At 57.9% G+C, this 14,201-nt stretch overlaps 1 protein-coding gene across 3 annotated transcripts; it reads right to left on the minus strand.

Annotated features, from left to right (window-relative positions):
- Positions 1-20: 20 nt before the first annotated feature.
- Positions 21-11,274, minus strand: PLEKHG4 (pleckstrin homology and RhoGEF domain containing G4). Of its 3 annotated transcripts, XM_045582791.1 has the most exons (23): positions 11,163-11,274; positions 10,641-10,692; positions 8,722-9,473; positions 8,466-8,561; positions 8,261-8,384; positions 8,066-8,159; positions 7,906-7,980; positions 7,703-7,819; positions 7,372-7,470; positions 7,129-7,277; positions 6,601-6,739; positions 6,389-6,505; positions 4,658-4,840; positions 3,913-4,409; positions 3,592-3,838; positions 2,946-3,035; positions 2,645-2,866; positions 2,383-2,553; positions 2,136-2,313; positions 1,372-1,488; positions 1,003-1,239; positions 800-915; positions 22-635 (listed from the first exon to the last, which is right to left on the minus strand). In XM_045582791.1, exons 3-23 carry the CDS (start codon positions 9,266-9,268, stop codon positions 630-632), a joined length of 3,621 nt encoding a protein of 1,206 aa, XP_045438747.1. In that variant the 5' UTR covers positions 9,269-9,473; positions 10,641-10,692; positions 11,163-11,274; the 3' UTR covers positions 22-629. The 3 variants fall into 3 exon arrangements, with proteins under 3 accessions (XP_036296668.1, XP_045438746.1, XP_045438747.1); XM_036440775.2 differs by having other exon boundaries at positions 21-635; positions 2,136-2,553; XM_045582790.1 differs by having other exon boundaries at positions 21-635; positions 2,136-2,553; positions 9,632-10,692.
- Positions 11,275-14,201: the final 2,927 nt, after the last annotated feature.

The raw sequence follows: 14,201 nt of genomic DNA on the forward strand, positions 1-14,201 counted from the left end.
GAATGCATGTATCAGTCTATTTTTTATTATAAACAAATAAAAGAGTAAATAACAAGTCAAACCCTCTCTGAGATGCCAAAAACCACTGAAATAAGTTTAGACAACAAATCTAACTGAAAGCTATTCAAAAGGCACTGAGTCAATATAACCAAACTGACCCAGGTAAGAAGGGGCTGGGCCTGGGCAGCCAGGGCAGGCAACATAAGGGCCCAAGAGGATTTCCCCTTAGTTTAAGGAGCTTGGCTGAGACCAAGATTGAGAAGCAGCTGCTGGGACTTGCCCATGCTCCTCCCGGAGGAGTGGGGCATCCCAGTCACTGCTGAGCCACTTGGTGCCCACCAGCCTCGAGCATGGAAACACCCACCCTCTGCTCTAGCCTAATCCTAACCCACAACTGGGTGGGAACTGGAGAGACGGGGGAAGGGACATGGAGCCAGGAGCCCAGGACCCGGTGCTCCCCTGGAGTCCAGTGGGTACAGATGTCAGAATGGGTAGTCAATAGGGCAGTGAGTGTGGGCTGGAAGTGGTCCAGGTGTCAGCTATGCCCAGGTCACAGGAGATCCAGACAGAGATGATGCTCTTTGGAGTTAATAGGCTGCTGGATCCACTGCTCACCTTCGAGCCTGGGCTCAGACCTGTGGTGCCAACCTAGGCATGAGTGCCTATTTCCCAGCTCAGGGTCCAGGTGGGATCCCCAGGGAATGGCTCTGCCCCCCTCCTCCCACCTAAAGGAAAGGCAGCCATAGGCCCAGACTGGGCTGGGGAGGGGCTGGTACGTATGAGACAAAATGGCACTCACGTAAGACAAGTCCTCGAGGCCCCTGCCCAGAGCCTGCCCTGACACACAGCTGCTGTCAGAGCCACTGGAGCCACTAGCTGATGGGCACTGGGATGAGACCTCTGAGTCCTCAGGAGCTAGGGCGGGAGAGTGGGTGAGCTGTCAGCAGGGGTGGCCCAGAGCCCAAGTTGTGCCCCCCTGCCTCTGGCTAAGCCCAGACCTACTCAAGGACGGCTGGCTGCCCAGCTCCCCTTCAGCCTCCAGCGCCGTTTCCTCTGGGAAGCAGGTGGAATACAGGGGCCAGCGGAGGCCCTGAGGAGTCGGGTCTCTGTACAGGTGCAGGTTGAGGGACCCTAGGACTGAGCCAGAGGCAGGGTCTGCAGGAAGGGGACTCGAGGCCCCCAGGTAGAGGCTCTCACAGTCGAACGGGGCCACAGCGATGGAGGCCCGAGAACGAACTTCTGCATGAAAGAGGGTCAGGTTAGGACAGGTGAGAGCCCACCTGGACCGAGGTCCTGAGGGGAGCGAAGACGGGCTGACAGAGGTCCTCACTGCCTCCCGCGCAGCTTTCCTTACCCCACCCACACGGCTACCTCGGCTCTTTAAAACGTAGTTGATGGTGCGGTCGCTAATAGCTTCCTCGTTGGGGGCGATGTCCCGGAAGGCCTTGTTCCCCACGCCCATGGACACCATCTCGGCCATGCGCACCTCTGGTGGAGAGAGGGCATTGCTGGGGCCCTTTGTGACATTAGCCTGGCCCTCAGCCTCTACTCTTCCTCCCCTTTAAATAAGTGTTTCCTTGACACCCATTCCCAGCAGATAATCCATCCCATGCACTGAGCCTTGGGGGTGACAGACTCTCTCCTCCCAACAATCCTGGGGGCAGGTATAATTCCCTTTAGAGACGAGGCCTCTGATACGCAGATTAAGACTGTGTCCATGGCCTGGCCAGCATGGCTCAGTGGTTGAGTGTTGGTCTATGAACCAGGAGGTCATGGTTCAAATCTTAGTCAGGGCACATGCCCGGATTGTGGGTTTGATCCCCAGTGAGGGCATGTAGGAGGCAGCTGATCCATGCTTCTCATCACTGATGGTTCTCTCTCTCTCCCTCTCCCTTCCTCTCTGAAATAAATTTAAAAAAGAAAAAAAACGATTGTGTCCACAGTCAGAGAAGTGACAGCAAGACTACTGACTGTGAGGTTCTTTCCCCTACACTGGCTGCTGCTGCTGCTGGACCTCCTCCCCACTTCCCAATACTTTCAGGTCCCTAGGCCCTCCCTGGCCCCTGTGGGACAACAAAAGCTCTGGGGAGTTTCGGCTGTGTGTGTGTGTGTGTGAAGTAGGGGCAGGGACCTACCCTTGTTGTGAACGGCCTGCTTCCACAGCAGGCGGGAGATGTCAGCCGTCCATGCCTGCTTGGTGGCCAAGCTGGCAGCTTGCAGCACAAAAGTGTCCCTGGCCTTGCGACGGCGGAACCAGATCTCAAAGCGCAGGTTGCTGTCCCCACAGCACTCAGTGAGGCCAAGGTCCGCCATCTGTGTGGCGGAGAGGGGTGCGTGAGGCGTGGGGAAGCGTGGGGCCCGGGGTGGGGGCGGGGGGCCTACCTTGAAGGAGCGCTTGTAGGCAAACACGTCGATGCCTGTGGGTCCTCGGCGAGGCTTGCTGAAGAGCAGCAGCTCCTCGAAGAGGAAGACTCGGCGCAGGGACTTGTGGCGCCCCGTGCGCACCGAGAACTCATCTTGTCGCACCAGCTGCCCCTGTTCTTTGAGGTTCACCTGCCGAGCGGGGGCCCAGTGGGTGCCCAGCTTCTTTGGCCTCTCCCTTGACACCCACTGCACCTGCCCTCCGCGGCCTGGCAGGACTCACGTCACAGCCCTGGATGGCATCCATGGCAAGCAGGTCATTGCCGTGTCGCAGCTGGAAGCGCACCAGGCTCTGGGCAGCCTGCAGAGCACTCAGCTCCTGCACGGGCCCCCCGCAGGCCCGAGCCAGCTCCTGGAGCAGCAGCGCGTACTTGCTCATGCGCTGGATGGGCTTCAGCAGGTAGGAGGCCAAGTCCAGGTGGTCCCCCAGGGCTTGCTGCTTGTCCTGCCAGATGGGTGGAGAGCATCAGGCAGCCTCAGGGTACTCCCGCCACCCACCTCCCCCTGCACTCAGGCTCACCTACCTTGAAGAAGGAGTGGCCATAGCTAGCCATGAGGGCATCGGAGCGAGGTTTATTTTTGCTGTACAGCGCATACATCCCAAACTGCACCCTCTGCAAGGACACGTAACTCAGCCCCAGGTGCAACAAGGGGTGATCTGGCAAGAGCCGGCCCTGTGCAGAGGGGGCCTGCCCACAGGGAAGAAGCCCCGTACCTAGCTTGGCTCCTCTCACAGCTCTGAGAACCCTCTGGTCGTACCTCAGCTTGGACTCCTCCGCTCACTACACTCAGCCCCCTTGCTCCGTCTCTCCCTGGACCCCTGGGCCTCTTTCCTGCCACAGGCTTTGCACTAGCTCTTTCCTCTGATGGGACACTCTGACTCCAGCCCCGCCGTCTGGCCTTGGCTCCAACATCAGCTCCTCACAGGCCCTGCTGGTAACTCGATCATCTCTCTCCTGATTGTTTCCCACCTAGCCCCAACCAGAACCTGAAATTCCCTTGTTCACTTTTATGTCTCCTTTACCTAACTATGAGCACCCTGAGGGACAGGGCCCTACTAGTCTCATCCACAGATATTGCCAGCACAAGGCCTGGCCCCAAGCATGTGCCCCACAGCTTTTACTGGGTGTGGCAGAATAAGCAAGGGGCAGTGTAGCCGCGGGGGCTTACGTGGCGCAGGAAGGCATAGGCCACCCGGGGTGGGTGCTGCGTGCAGGCCTCCAGCTCACGCAGGAAGAAGTGGCAGTGGAAGTCATGCAGCTTTTCCAGATTGCCGAAGAGGTGGGCACGCTGGCCACGGAGGCCCTGGGGCACATCAGGGCGATCCAGCTCAGGGAAGTAGTTCTCTATGGTATAGTCAAGGGCACGGACATACTCCCGCTCTGTAGCCACCATCTCTGCCAACACCAACTGGAGCCTACCAAGTAGGAGAAGTCAAGACCCCGGCATCTGCCCTGCCACTGCCCTCCCTGCCCTGCCCAATGCCTGTACCTGTTGGGACTCCTGGGATCAGAGCTGCCTGGCAGAATCACCGTGGGGGATAACCCAGGCTGGGCACCAGCCTCTGGTCTGTGACAGCCAGCCACACCGGCCACTTGGTGGCAGTGCTGGACAGACTCTCTGAGACTCTGCCCCAGACTCCGATCCAGGCTGTACGCCTTCCTCAGCAGAGGGGTGGCAGGCGCAACTGGGGACTGGCTGGCACACAGGCTGGCTCTGCTGCCCCTTGGGAGTGGCTTCAGTGCGGCCTCTAGCTTCTGGTCCAGGGCCAGCCAGGTGTCCTGGCACTGTGCCCAGGCCCAGCGGCACTGCTGGCGGATGCCTTCAGAGCCCAGGCCCGTGGCCAGCGCCCACATCTTTCGGAAGTGGGCAGGAGGCAGGTCAGGGTGTTTAGTCCAGTGCAGCTGCAGCCGTTGCAGCACAACCCCTGGGCGCTCCTGCTCCAACTCTGCCAGCACCCGCTGCCCCTCCTCAGCCCACGTTGAGGCCTGCAACACCAAAGCCACACAGGCGCTGAAGGAGAATCCCACCAAGACCGCCATGCCTTCTCCCCATTCCCCTCCCCACAGTGTGCTGGCCCCAGGCCACATCCCCAGTGGTTGGGTTTAGGGGTCAGACTGAAGACAAGGAGAGGGAACGGGCAGGACGACCAGGAAGAGCTCAGGCTGTGGAGGAGCTGGGCAGCCACCCCTCAGGCCCTACTGACCACCCGGCCAGGGGCAGGACCCTCACACACCTGCTTGAAGAAGCACGACAGCCTCTCGGCATCTGCCAGCCACTGCCGCCGCTGGGCCAAAGCTCGAGAGAATTCCGTCAGCTGGGCTTGCAGGGCCAGAAAGCGGGCCCCAAGGGGACCCAGTTCCGCTGTTCCCCAGCCAGCCAGTGGCTGCAGCAACTTCTCCCCTTGCCTGACCTGCTCCTGGAGACACAGACTGGGCTCAGCGGCCGAGGTGTGATGGTCTAGCCCCCAAGCCCTGGTCTCCTTCACTGACATTACACATCATCAAGTCTCTCCCATCAAAGACCCTCTCCCCACTCCCCACACATTTCCTTTTGCCTCTTAGCCCCACAGCCAAACCTCACAATCATGTCTTCATCTCATCTAATCCACTCCCAGCATATCTCAAGATTCTTCTGACCCGCAGCTCAGCAACACTCAACCCTCTCTCCTGGCTCCTGACCCTCCCCACACTCCTGATTTTCCTCATCTGTCTCTGGTGGTACCACCTCCTGCTCCCACACCCTTACCCAGACCATCGAGCCTCCTGAAGACAGTCCACTGTCTCCCCAGGAAATCTTGGTAACCATACTTCAAATGTCACCCACACACCCATATCCACCAAGTGGCCCTCTGCAGCCAGATCTCTCCTCTAAGCAACAGGCCCAATGCTAATAGGTCTTCCTCTCATTCCCCCATGGCCATCCCCAAAGCACACCTAAGACTGGATTTACCAATGCCCTTCCCCCAGAAAGTCCTTGTCTCCTGGTACCTCTCTCTGGAAACAGAGCCCATTCGTTCTTACAATCTCCCTCTCCTTCTTACCCTCTCATATGTGTCTACCATCAAATCCCATCTAATCCGTTCCCTCTGCTATCATCCTGGCCAGAGCAACCATTTCCCATCTGGACCACTGCAACTGCCTCTCAAAGGGACTCCCCACATCCATCCTCCAAATTGTTGTCTACCCAGAAACTAGGGTAATCTTTCTAAAACACAATCTGAATATGTGACTTTCCTGCCTAAATTATGCACCTTACAGGGCCCAGTGATCTAGCCACTGAGCACTTTTCCAGCCTTGTTTTACCTCATCCCATCCACCTCTCCCTCCCTCTTCTGCTCTGCAATTCAACCTCACTGTCCTTACAGTTTCTCAGGCAAGTCATGATCCCTCCTGCCACAGGACCTTTGCACATGCTGTTTGTTCCCTCAGCCTGGAATGTCTCATATCTCTAACACTCTTCTGCCTGGTGACCCCAACCTATCCTTCAGCTCTCAGCTCAAAAGTCACTATCTCAAGAAAGCTTGCCCAACATCCCTCTGGTCATGTCTTTCCTTCCTTCTTTCCTCCCTCCTTCTCTCCCTCCCTCCCTCCTTTCCTTCTCTCCCTTCTTTCTTTTCCCTCCCTTCCCTTCCCTCCCTCCATCCCTTCCTTTTTCTCCCTCCTTTCTTTCTTTCTAGCTTTGTCAAAAATAAGGCCACCAAAAATTTTGGTTACCCACACACACAAAAAAAATTAGGAGACAGATGGTCATGTCTTCCTTATACACTGGGGTAGAACCACCTGCATTGCTTCTCTCCAGAGCTTTTTGCCTCAGTTTGCAAACACACATTTATGACTTTGAACCTTTAATTACAACTTCTCTGCTGCACTACAAATCCCGAGAGTATTGATTTCACCCACCCTGCATTGCTAGTCCCTGGCAAAGTGCCCCAGTACCTACAGAATAAACAAATGGCCAAACTCACCTGGGCAACCGGGTCCAGCTCCCGAAAAGGGCCTTGGGCCTGGAGCAGGGTGTCCATCGAGGGTTCCCTTGGCTTCTCCAGTGCTGGCCAGCCCACCTGCTGCAGCCACGATTCAATCTGGAGGGATGCAAGCGGGGCAAGGACACCTGTTATGGGCTAGGGGGGTCATGCTTGAGATCAGGGGCGGCCCGTCTGGGCGGATAGTTCCCCACCTGGTGCAGCCTGCCCTCCTGGGCCTTCAGTGTCTGGATCAACTCCAGTGCCTGTACTCGACGGTTACTCTGCAGGGTCAGTTGGTGCAGCAGCCCATCCACACGACCATACAGCTCATCGACCTTGTCCACCGCTGGCCTAGTGCAAGGTACACCGTCTTAGGACCCCTGCCAGTTGCCTTGTTCCATTCCACCCTGTCCTAGGACCACAACTGAGCCAGCCAACCGGGTCATTGGCATGGGATATGGTGTGCTGGTGCAAGATCTGGGAGCTGGCCTAAACCGGTTTGGCTCAGTGGATAGAGCGTTAGCCTGTGGACTGAAAGGTCCCAGGTTGGAATCCGGTCAAGGGCATGTACCTTGGTTGCAAGCACATCCCCAGTTGGGAGGGGTGGGGGGCAGGAGGCAGCTGATCGATGATTCTCTCTCAACTTTGTTTCTAACTTTCTGTCCCTCTCTCTTCCTCTCTATAAAAAAATCAATAAAATGTATTTAAAAAAAAGATCTGGGAGCTGGGCTTGTACCTACCTGTAGTCTGGGCTCCGGGTCACTTCTGGGACCTCCTGCTTCAGCCAGGCCAGCTCCAAGCTCCCCTGGCATTGTAGCCAGGCCAGCTGTGGTGAGTCTAGCACGTGCTGCATCAGGGCCTGTGCCTGCTGTAGCAGCTGATCAACTTCCTGTGATTAAAGACAACAGGTAGCAGAAGTGAGCATGGGAGAAAAAAAGAGGGAGACAGGAAGCACTGGGGAGGAGCCAGGAGGAGACACTCACCCCCGTCTCCAGGGGCTGGGGCAGAGCCTTCACAGTGTCAATGGCCCCCTGGAGCAGGGCACAAACCACGTGGCAGCTCTGCTGTAGGGCTTCTAGACGCTGTGAGGAGGGGCAGGCATGACAGAGGGCTGCACCGTGCTGCTCCCATCCGGGTCCCAGGATGCTGCAGCCAGCTCTGTGATGCTCCACCTGACCCAGAATCGCTGTCCAACTCCCCAGGGTCCAAGTCAGTGGTCACTGCCCTGCCTGGATCTGGATCCCCTGCCACGTCTCCCCCTTGGCTGGCCAGGTTGCCGGCGTACCCACTCTACGCCCCACCCAGTGCACTGACCATCCGGAAGTGCAGCCAGGCCTGATGGCAGTAAGGAAGGCCTCCTCCCAGGGAAGCGGGTAACCAGGAAGCGGAGATGTGGGTCAGCAGGCCCTGAAGAGAGGACAACTGCTCTAGCTGCAGGGGGGAAAACGGTGTTGTGACCCAGGCCTGGTGGGGAAGCACCCCACCTCCACCGACCTCTGGCCAACGTGGCTCAGTACCTGCAGCCCGGAAGGCACCTTCTCTGGCATTTCTCCCACCAGCAGCACCTGGTGCACGGACCCTGGGGCTGCCTCCTGCAAGAAAGCTGAGCTCATCCCTGCCCCCAGCCCCACACAAATGGAACGGCTAGGGGTGGGGGCGCCACAGCCCAGGACTCACTTGCAGTTGGCTGAGCCCCCAGAAGAGGGGAGAGCTCGGGGGACAAATCCGGGCATCCACGAGCACAGTCAGTCCCAGGGCCTGCACTTCGAGGCTAAGGGAACAGGCTTCCTTCAGTACCCAATCCCCAGGCCCTGACATCTGTGGGCTCAGGCTCTCCCCTCAGCCTTCTCCTCCCAGCCTCCTCCCCACAACCTGGGGATGCTTCGCAGGTAGAGCAGCAGGCGGAGGAGCTCCTGGCTGCTGCCCTTGGGATGAAGCCAGGTGTGGCTATGAGCACACAGAAGCAGCACCGCCCGGCCGTCTACATCCCGAGTCCCTGTGGGGAGAGAGAGGGCAGTGAGCATCTTCCCAGACAAGTCACCCGCCTACCTCCACCACCGCTAGTCCCTCCTGCTACCTGGCAGGGCAGCCATGCCACTGGCCAGCAGCTCCCAGGCAAGGTCTTGGGCCAGAAGGTAGTCAGCGGGCTCAGGGAGGCTGGATCCATCAGGGTCTTGGAAAGGGAAAAAGGCTTGGGTCTGCGTTGGCCCAAAGATCCCCTCCTCAGACCTGGGACTTTGGCCTGAGTAGGGTTGGGGCTCTCCCCAAGTCTGGGCATCCCTCTCCAGGCCCTCGCACCCGCTTCCCGGACATCTCAGCCCCGCCTCCCTTACCTGCCGCCAGCAGCTGTGATGATGTCTCAGGTAACGGGCCTCCCAGGTTCACAGAATCGTTGCCCGACTCCCCAGGGTCCAAGTCAGTTGTCATTAGCCTGCCTGAGTCAGGGTCCCCTGCCAAGTCTCCCCCTTGGCTGGCACCACTGCCCTGTGCCAGGCTGAGGTGGGAGGACATGAGGCATAGGAGGCTCTTCACTTCAGAGGGGACCGGTTCCTCGGACTTGCCTGAGGGACCTCCTAACGCGCCCCTCTGGCCATCCCCTGACCCATCTCCAGGCACCCGTCCTGGGGTTGGCTGAAGCTCCCCAGACAGGGGGCCGGCCTGTAGCCCTTCCCCCTGAGCTGCCCCGGCTGGCGGTCTTGGAGGATTGGGGGGGTCCTTAACCTGCACCTGGGGAGCAGGCTCCTCCTCATCCCAGGCATCCCTGAAACGGCACACAGCAAACCTCCAGTCGGCGGCTCGGCCCTGGGAGTCTGGAGACTCATCCCCATCCTCCTCCAGGGACTCCTCCGTCACCCACTCCTCAAGGCTGGGCCTGCTCATGGCAAGCGGGAGGGGGGCTGGGGCCTCGGTGTGAACGGAGGCCTCAGCTCATCCAGGAAAAGGGGTTCAAAGCGGTCGGTAGGTCGGTAGGTCGACGGGGTAGCTCTCGGCGGGCAAGGCAGGCAGAAGGCACTAGGCCGTAGGAGGTGCCAGGTTGGGTGCCCGGCCCCGGCCCCGGGAGCGCAGACGTAGCCGCAGTCCAGGCCTGAGGAGAGGGGGAAAGGCAGGGGTCTCCCTTCCGCTCACGTGGGCTCCCGCCTTCCCGAGCGCACTCTCGCGGCTTTGCAGGCGGCGTGGGCCCAACGGGAAGCACGCCTCGCCCGGGAACTCGTGCGCCTCCACCCTGCCCGTCCCCGCACTCACGCCCCCGGACACGCTGCTACGAGGATCAGCGAAGAAGCCGGGAGGCCACACACCGGAGCCCGGACGGACGTCAGCAGCGGAGCCTCGACGGCCGTACCAGCGTGCAGCCGGCGTCCGCGGGCGCCCCCTCCCGGCCGCGGCGGGAGGGACCGCAGGGCGCTCGAGGTCACGGCGCCGCGCCGCCCCCTGGAGGCCGGAGGACGGAACACAGCCCACCGCGCCACCCGACCCCACGGCGGACGCCTGGGCGCTGGACACAGCCGAGGCCGCGGCCCCTCCCTCCCCGCGGCCCAGGCGGCTGGATTCCCCCCGCACCCCCAGGCCCCAGTGACTTTGACAGAGACCAACGGCCATTCCGCTGTGCCCACTCGCCGCCGAAGAGTGAAAAGCGGGTTCCCGCCAGGGAAGGAGATGTAGGCTTGCAAGTAAGGGACCCCTCGGATCCTCCTGGGGGTGGGGAGAAGGGTTTGGGGTATAAGGGGGGGGGGGGGGGGGCTTCTGCTCCAGAATGCACATGCACGAAATGTGGGGGGTTCCTGTCCCAGCGGGTTCCCGAAGGAAAACAAGGAGCGCTAATTGTTCTCAGCCAGAAGAAAATTGGGGACCGGCCCCTAGAAAGAGAGACGCCCTAAGCCCAGATCAGCTGCTTGGGCTGCTAGGAGACAGGAAGGGTATCTTTATGGAGGGTGGGAGGGAGGTTCCCTGCCACTGCAACCCCCAAGTTCCCTCCAGGCCACAGACTACAGGCCTAGGCACCAAGAGACAGATCCCATGATGGGGAGGGGTGGGGCAGGGAGGTCACTGGGCTGGGAGCTGACCCAGGCCTGGCAGAATCCACCAATCCACCAGGCCCAGAGCCTCCACTGCCCGGCATTCCTGGCACTTCTTTCACACACACCCCTTCCTCAGCCAACACCCCTTCCCTGCACAGTCCAGCCCTGGAGGTGAGGAATGAGGCCTGGTCCTAGAGCAGAGAGAGAGAGTCCTGCAGGCCTGCTCCTCCACTTACCTGCTGGGTGAACTTGATCAACTCAGTTCTCTTTGAGCCTCACCTTACTCGCCTGTTTAAAAAAGAAGAAAAAAAGTCATTTCTTTCTCTTGGGATCGCCATGAGGATTAGGGAAGACCCCCATAGGTCAAACTCCACTTGCGGCCACCCTGCCCCTCACACTTCACCCTCGGTCATGGATCCTCAACTGGTGAAAGTCTCTTGGATAGTGGACCAGTGAGACCTCTCCCAGTTCTGAAGTATGAGGTCCCGCTGAGACATGTGGGCCTAGCCTAACACTCCCCAAAATTTCTGGGAAGAGGGTTGGAAGGTAAGCTACGTGGCCAAAAGAAGGCACCATGCCCCACAATATACTCAGGCCCTTGGTTCCTGGGTGCAATGGCTTCCCTGACTCTTAAGGCAGGGACCTCCCTCGTGAGCCCAGGGAGCCTGCCAGAGGAGGGAGGCCGAGCATCAGAAGCAGAGAACAGCAATCCCCCCTCCTCCCAGCTGTCACATCACCACCCCGAGTCCAGACTCTACCGAGGAGCCTCCTTCATGAGCTGATCTGCTCCATCCCCAGCCCCCAGTGGGTCCTCTCATCCCACCTTCCTCCAGCTTCAGTGAGCATCAAGTCTAACCTTGGCTCCCTCCCCAGCTGTCCCAGGGCCGCCCCACTGAGTCACTGCATCCTGCTCCCTCCCACCCCTTCTGCTGCCCACGGTCTGCCCTCCCCCACCCACTAGCCAGGCCCCCTAGGAGCCCTAAGAGCTGAGGGGGGAACCTGCTGGCAGGGACACATACCCCTTCAATGCCAGAAGTAAATAAGAGGTAAGAGGCCCCTAGCCGCAGGCCATGGCTAACCCCAGCACCACCGAGCACAGGCAAACAGATTCGGGCCAGGGCCAGGGCTTGGTTTGTTCACGCCACATAGAATGTGCCTTGTAAGCTTCATGAAAACAGAGACTATGTGCTGTCCACTCAGTACTTCCAGCAATAATAAGTGCTTAAGGGGTGCCTGAGACTGGCCACACTGCCCCTGCCCTCCCGCGGCTCTCTATCCATGAGCCAGATGTAAGCCGGATTCACAAATGGGAAAAGGACACAAAAGAGGCAGAGAGCTTCAGGATATGCGGCCCAGGATGGCAAAAATACAGAAATGGGGACAGCCTGAGGCCTGGTGAGGAATACTGGAATACCGGGGGCTGGGCCTGGAGCCAGCCGGGGCTGCTGACCACAGCAGGCTCTCTGTGGGCTGAGGTGGCAGGACTGAGCAGTGACTCACGGGGCCCATCTCTGTGGCTCTCCTGGCAGCAGAATATACTCGCAGCAGCCTTTTCCACTGAGATCATAAAATGGGAATGGGCTTCCCTCCCCTGCCCTTTTCCCAGCCTTCCCTCCCTTTCCCTCAGCCTCCCGTTTCTTGCCAATATAAATAAACCAAACATAAAATGCGCTGTGCCTCCGTGGTCCTAGTGATAAGAGACCTGTTCTCATTACCCTAACTCCATCCCAAATTTACATACCCTCTTCAATACTGCCCCGGATAGTGAGGGTGACGTATACCCCTAACCTTCTAGACCTCTCTCCCCTTTGACCTAAATAAATTCCAGTTTCCTTAGCGTGGCATTCGAGGCCATCCAGAGGCATCGTCCGAGCCTTCCTTGTCCAGGTCCTATCCTGGCCTGCAAAACTGATCTGATTAGAAGCCTTAGTTACCTCTTCTCTACCTGGCATGCCCACACCCACCTCCCCAGGTCAAAATCCTTCCTCCTTCCAGGCCTGGATGCAGCTCAGGTGGCACTGAAGGCCATTCCTGCCCTTCTGCCCAGTCAGGTGGTAACCCACAGCTGAGCTCGTGACTTGCTCGCTCTCCTGCATTCCAGACACCTGTCTCCCCGGCCTGAGCTCACCTGCTTTCCTCCCCCAGCCCCCTTGCCTCTGGCCAACCCTATCCGCCTGGCAGTCCCTGTTCTTAGTTACCCAGCAACAGGCCCAGGAACCACCTAGTACCCCCTCCCCTACACTATAGAACCTTCCCAGCAGGCCCGGGAATCTGCATGTTTGATAAGCTCCTCGATGATTCTGACGCTAAAGTCTGGGGATGGCTGCCTGTCCTCTCCAGAACCAGCCCCTTCACGGCCCTGGGCTGCCGGAGTAGTCTTCTCTGGTCCTTCCTCTACCACCCTATCCTGGGATTTCACACATCTTCCCTCTGGCTCAGCTACATCGGAGCTTCCTATAGCACTTCAGTGCCCACACCACTCCCAGATCCAAATTCCCCCAGGCCAGCTCTCTCTGGAAGACCCCCAAAACTCACCAAGTAGCCTCAGCCAAAAAAAACACACATCAGCAGAGTCTGCCTACCCAAGCCTTGGGTCCCTGGCTGGTATCTCTCAGTCACATCACCCACTGCTTCTTGATTTTTGCTGGTTGTGCTCTAGGCATCCTTTGTTTATGCTGTTCTTTCTACCTAGAATGCACCCACCCAGCTTTGCCTGTATTGTCTGAGCCTCTACACACACTCCCAAAGCCTACTCAGATCTCCTCCTCCTGTCAGGGTTCTTTGCCTTATAAGACCAATAATGACCAACATTTGTGATCCCTGTGGGCCAGGCTCTGTACTAGATTCTTCTTATTTTACCGTTGAATCCTGATAGCAACCTTATGAAATAAGTATGATTGTTATCCCATTTTAGAGGTGAAGACACTGATGCCATACCTGGTGAATGTCAGCTGGGACTGTTAACTGCTAGGCCTTACCACTGCCATCTGTAAACAACTTGAGTGCAAAGCTTGCATCCCTCTTTTCTTCCCACTTTCCCCAGGCCTAACAGAAAAAGGGACTCCATGTGTAACCTTGGCAGTGTGTCAAGTCCTTCAGATCTTTAGAGACAGGAAGTGGGTTAGTGATTACCTAGGGCTTAGCCAGGGGTCAGGAGTAACTTTTGGGAATGATGAAAATGTTCTAAACTGAGATGGTGGTGTTGCACAACTCGATATATTAAAAATCTCTGTACTGTACATTGTAAATGGGTGAATTTTAAGGTATGCATGTTATATCTTAGTAAAGATAGATGTATTGTTTAATGTTTTTTATTGATTTTAGAGAGAGGGGAAAGGAGGAGAGAGAGAAACAGCAACGTGAGAAACACCCCTTAGTTGCCTCCTCATGCATCCCAAGTGGGAATGGAACCTGCAACCTGCGTACCTGACCCAGAATCAAGCTGGGACCTTCTGGTGCACAGAACAACACTCAACCAACTAAGCCACACTGACCAGAGCAAGATATATGCCATTTTTTAAAGTCCTTCAGACTCAATTCCCCTTTAAGGAAATTGAATCTAGAACTGCTGTTACCAGGAATTTCTATCCCTAGATGTTTCTGGAGCCCACACTACCCAATTTGCATCGCAAACGCTCATAGTAGCCAGCTTCCTTGAGATTGCCCTCCCACCCACCAGGTGCAGAGCACTTCTGTCCGTTTGTCCTGCACCTGCCTTCACGTTTTCAAGGCTCATCGGTCGTGTGGTGGCTGCATCTTTGGACACCATGGCACCTGACCTCTGGGGTCTCTTCTCC

Source organism: Pipistrellus kuhlii, unplaced genomic scaffold, assembly GCF_014108245.1.
Source record: "Pipistrellus kuhlii isolate mPipKuh1 unplaced genomic scaffold, mPipKuh1.p scaffold_m20_p_17, whole genome shotgun sequence".
Classification (NCBI taxonomy): domain Eukaryota; kingdom Metazoa; phylum Chordata; class Mammalia; order Chiroptera; family Vespertilionidae; genus Pipistrellus; species Pipistrellus kuhlii.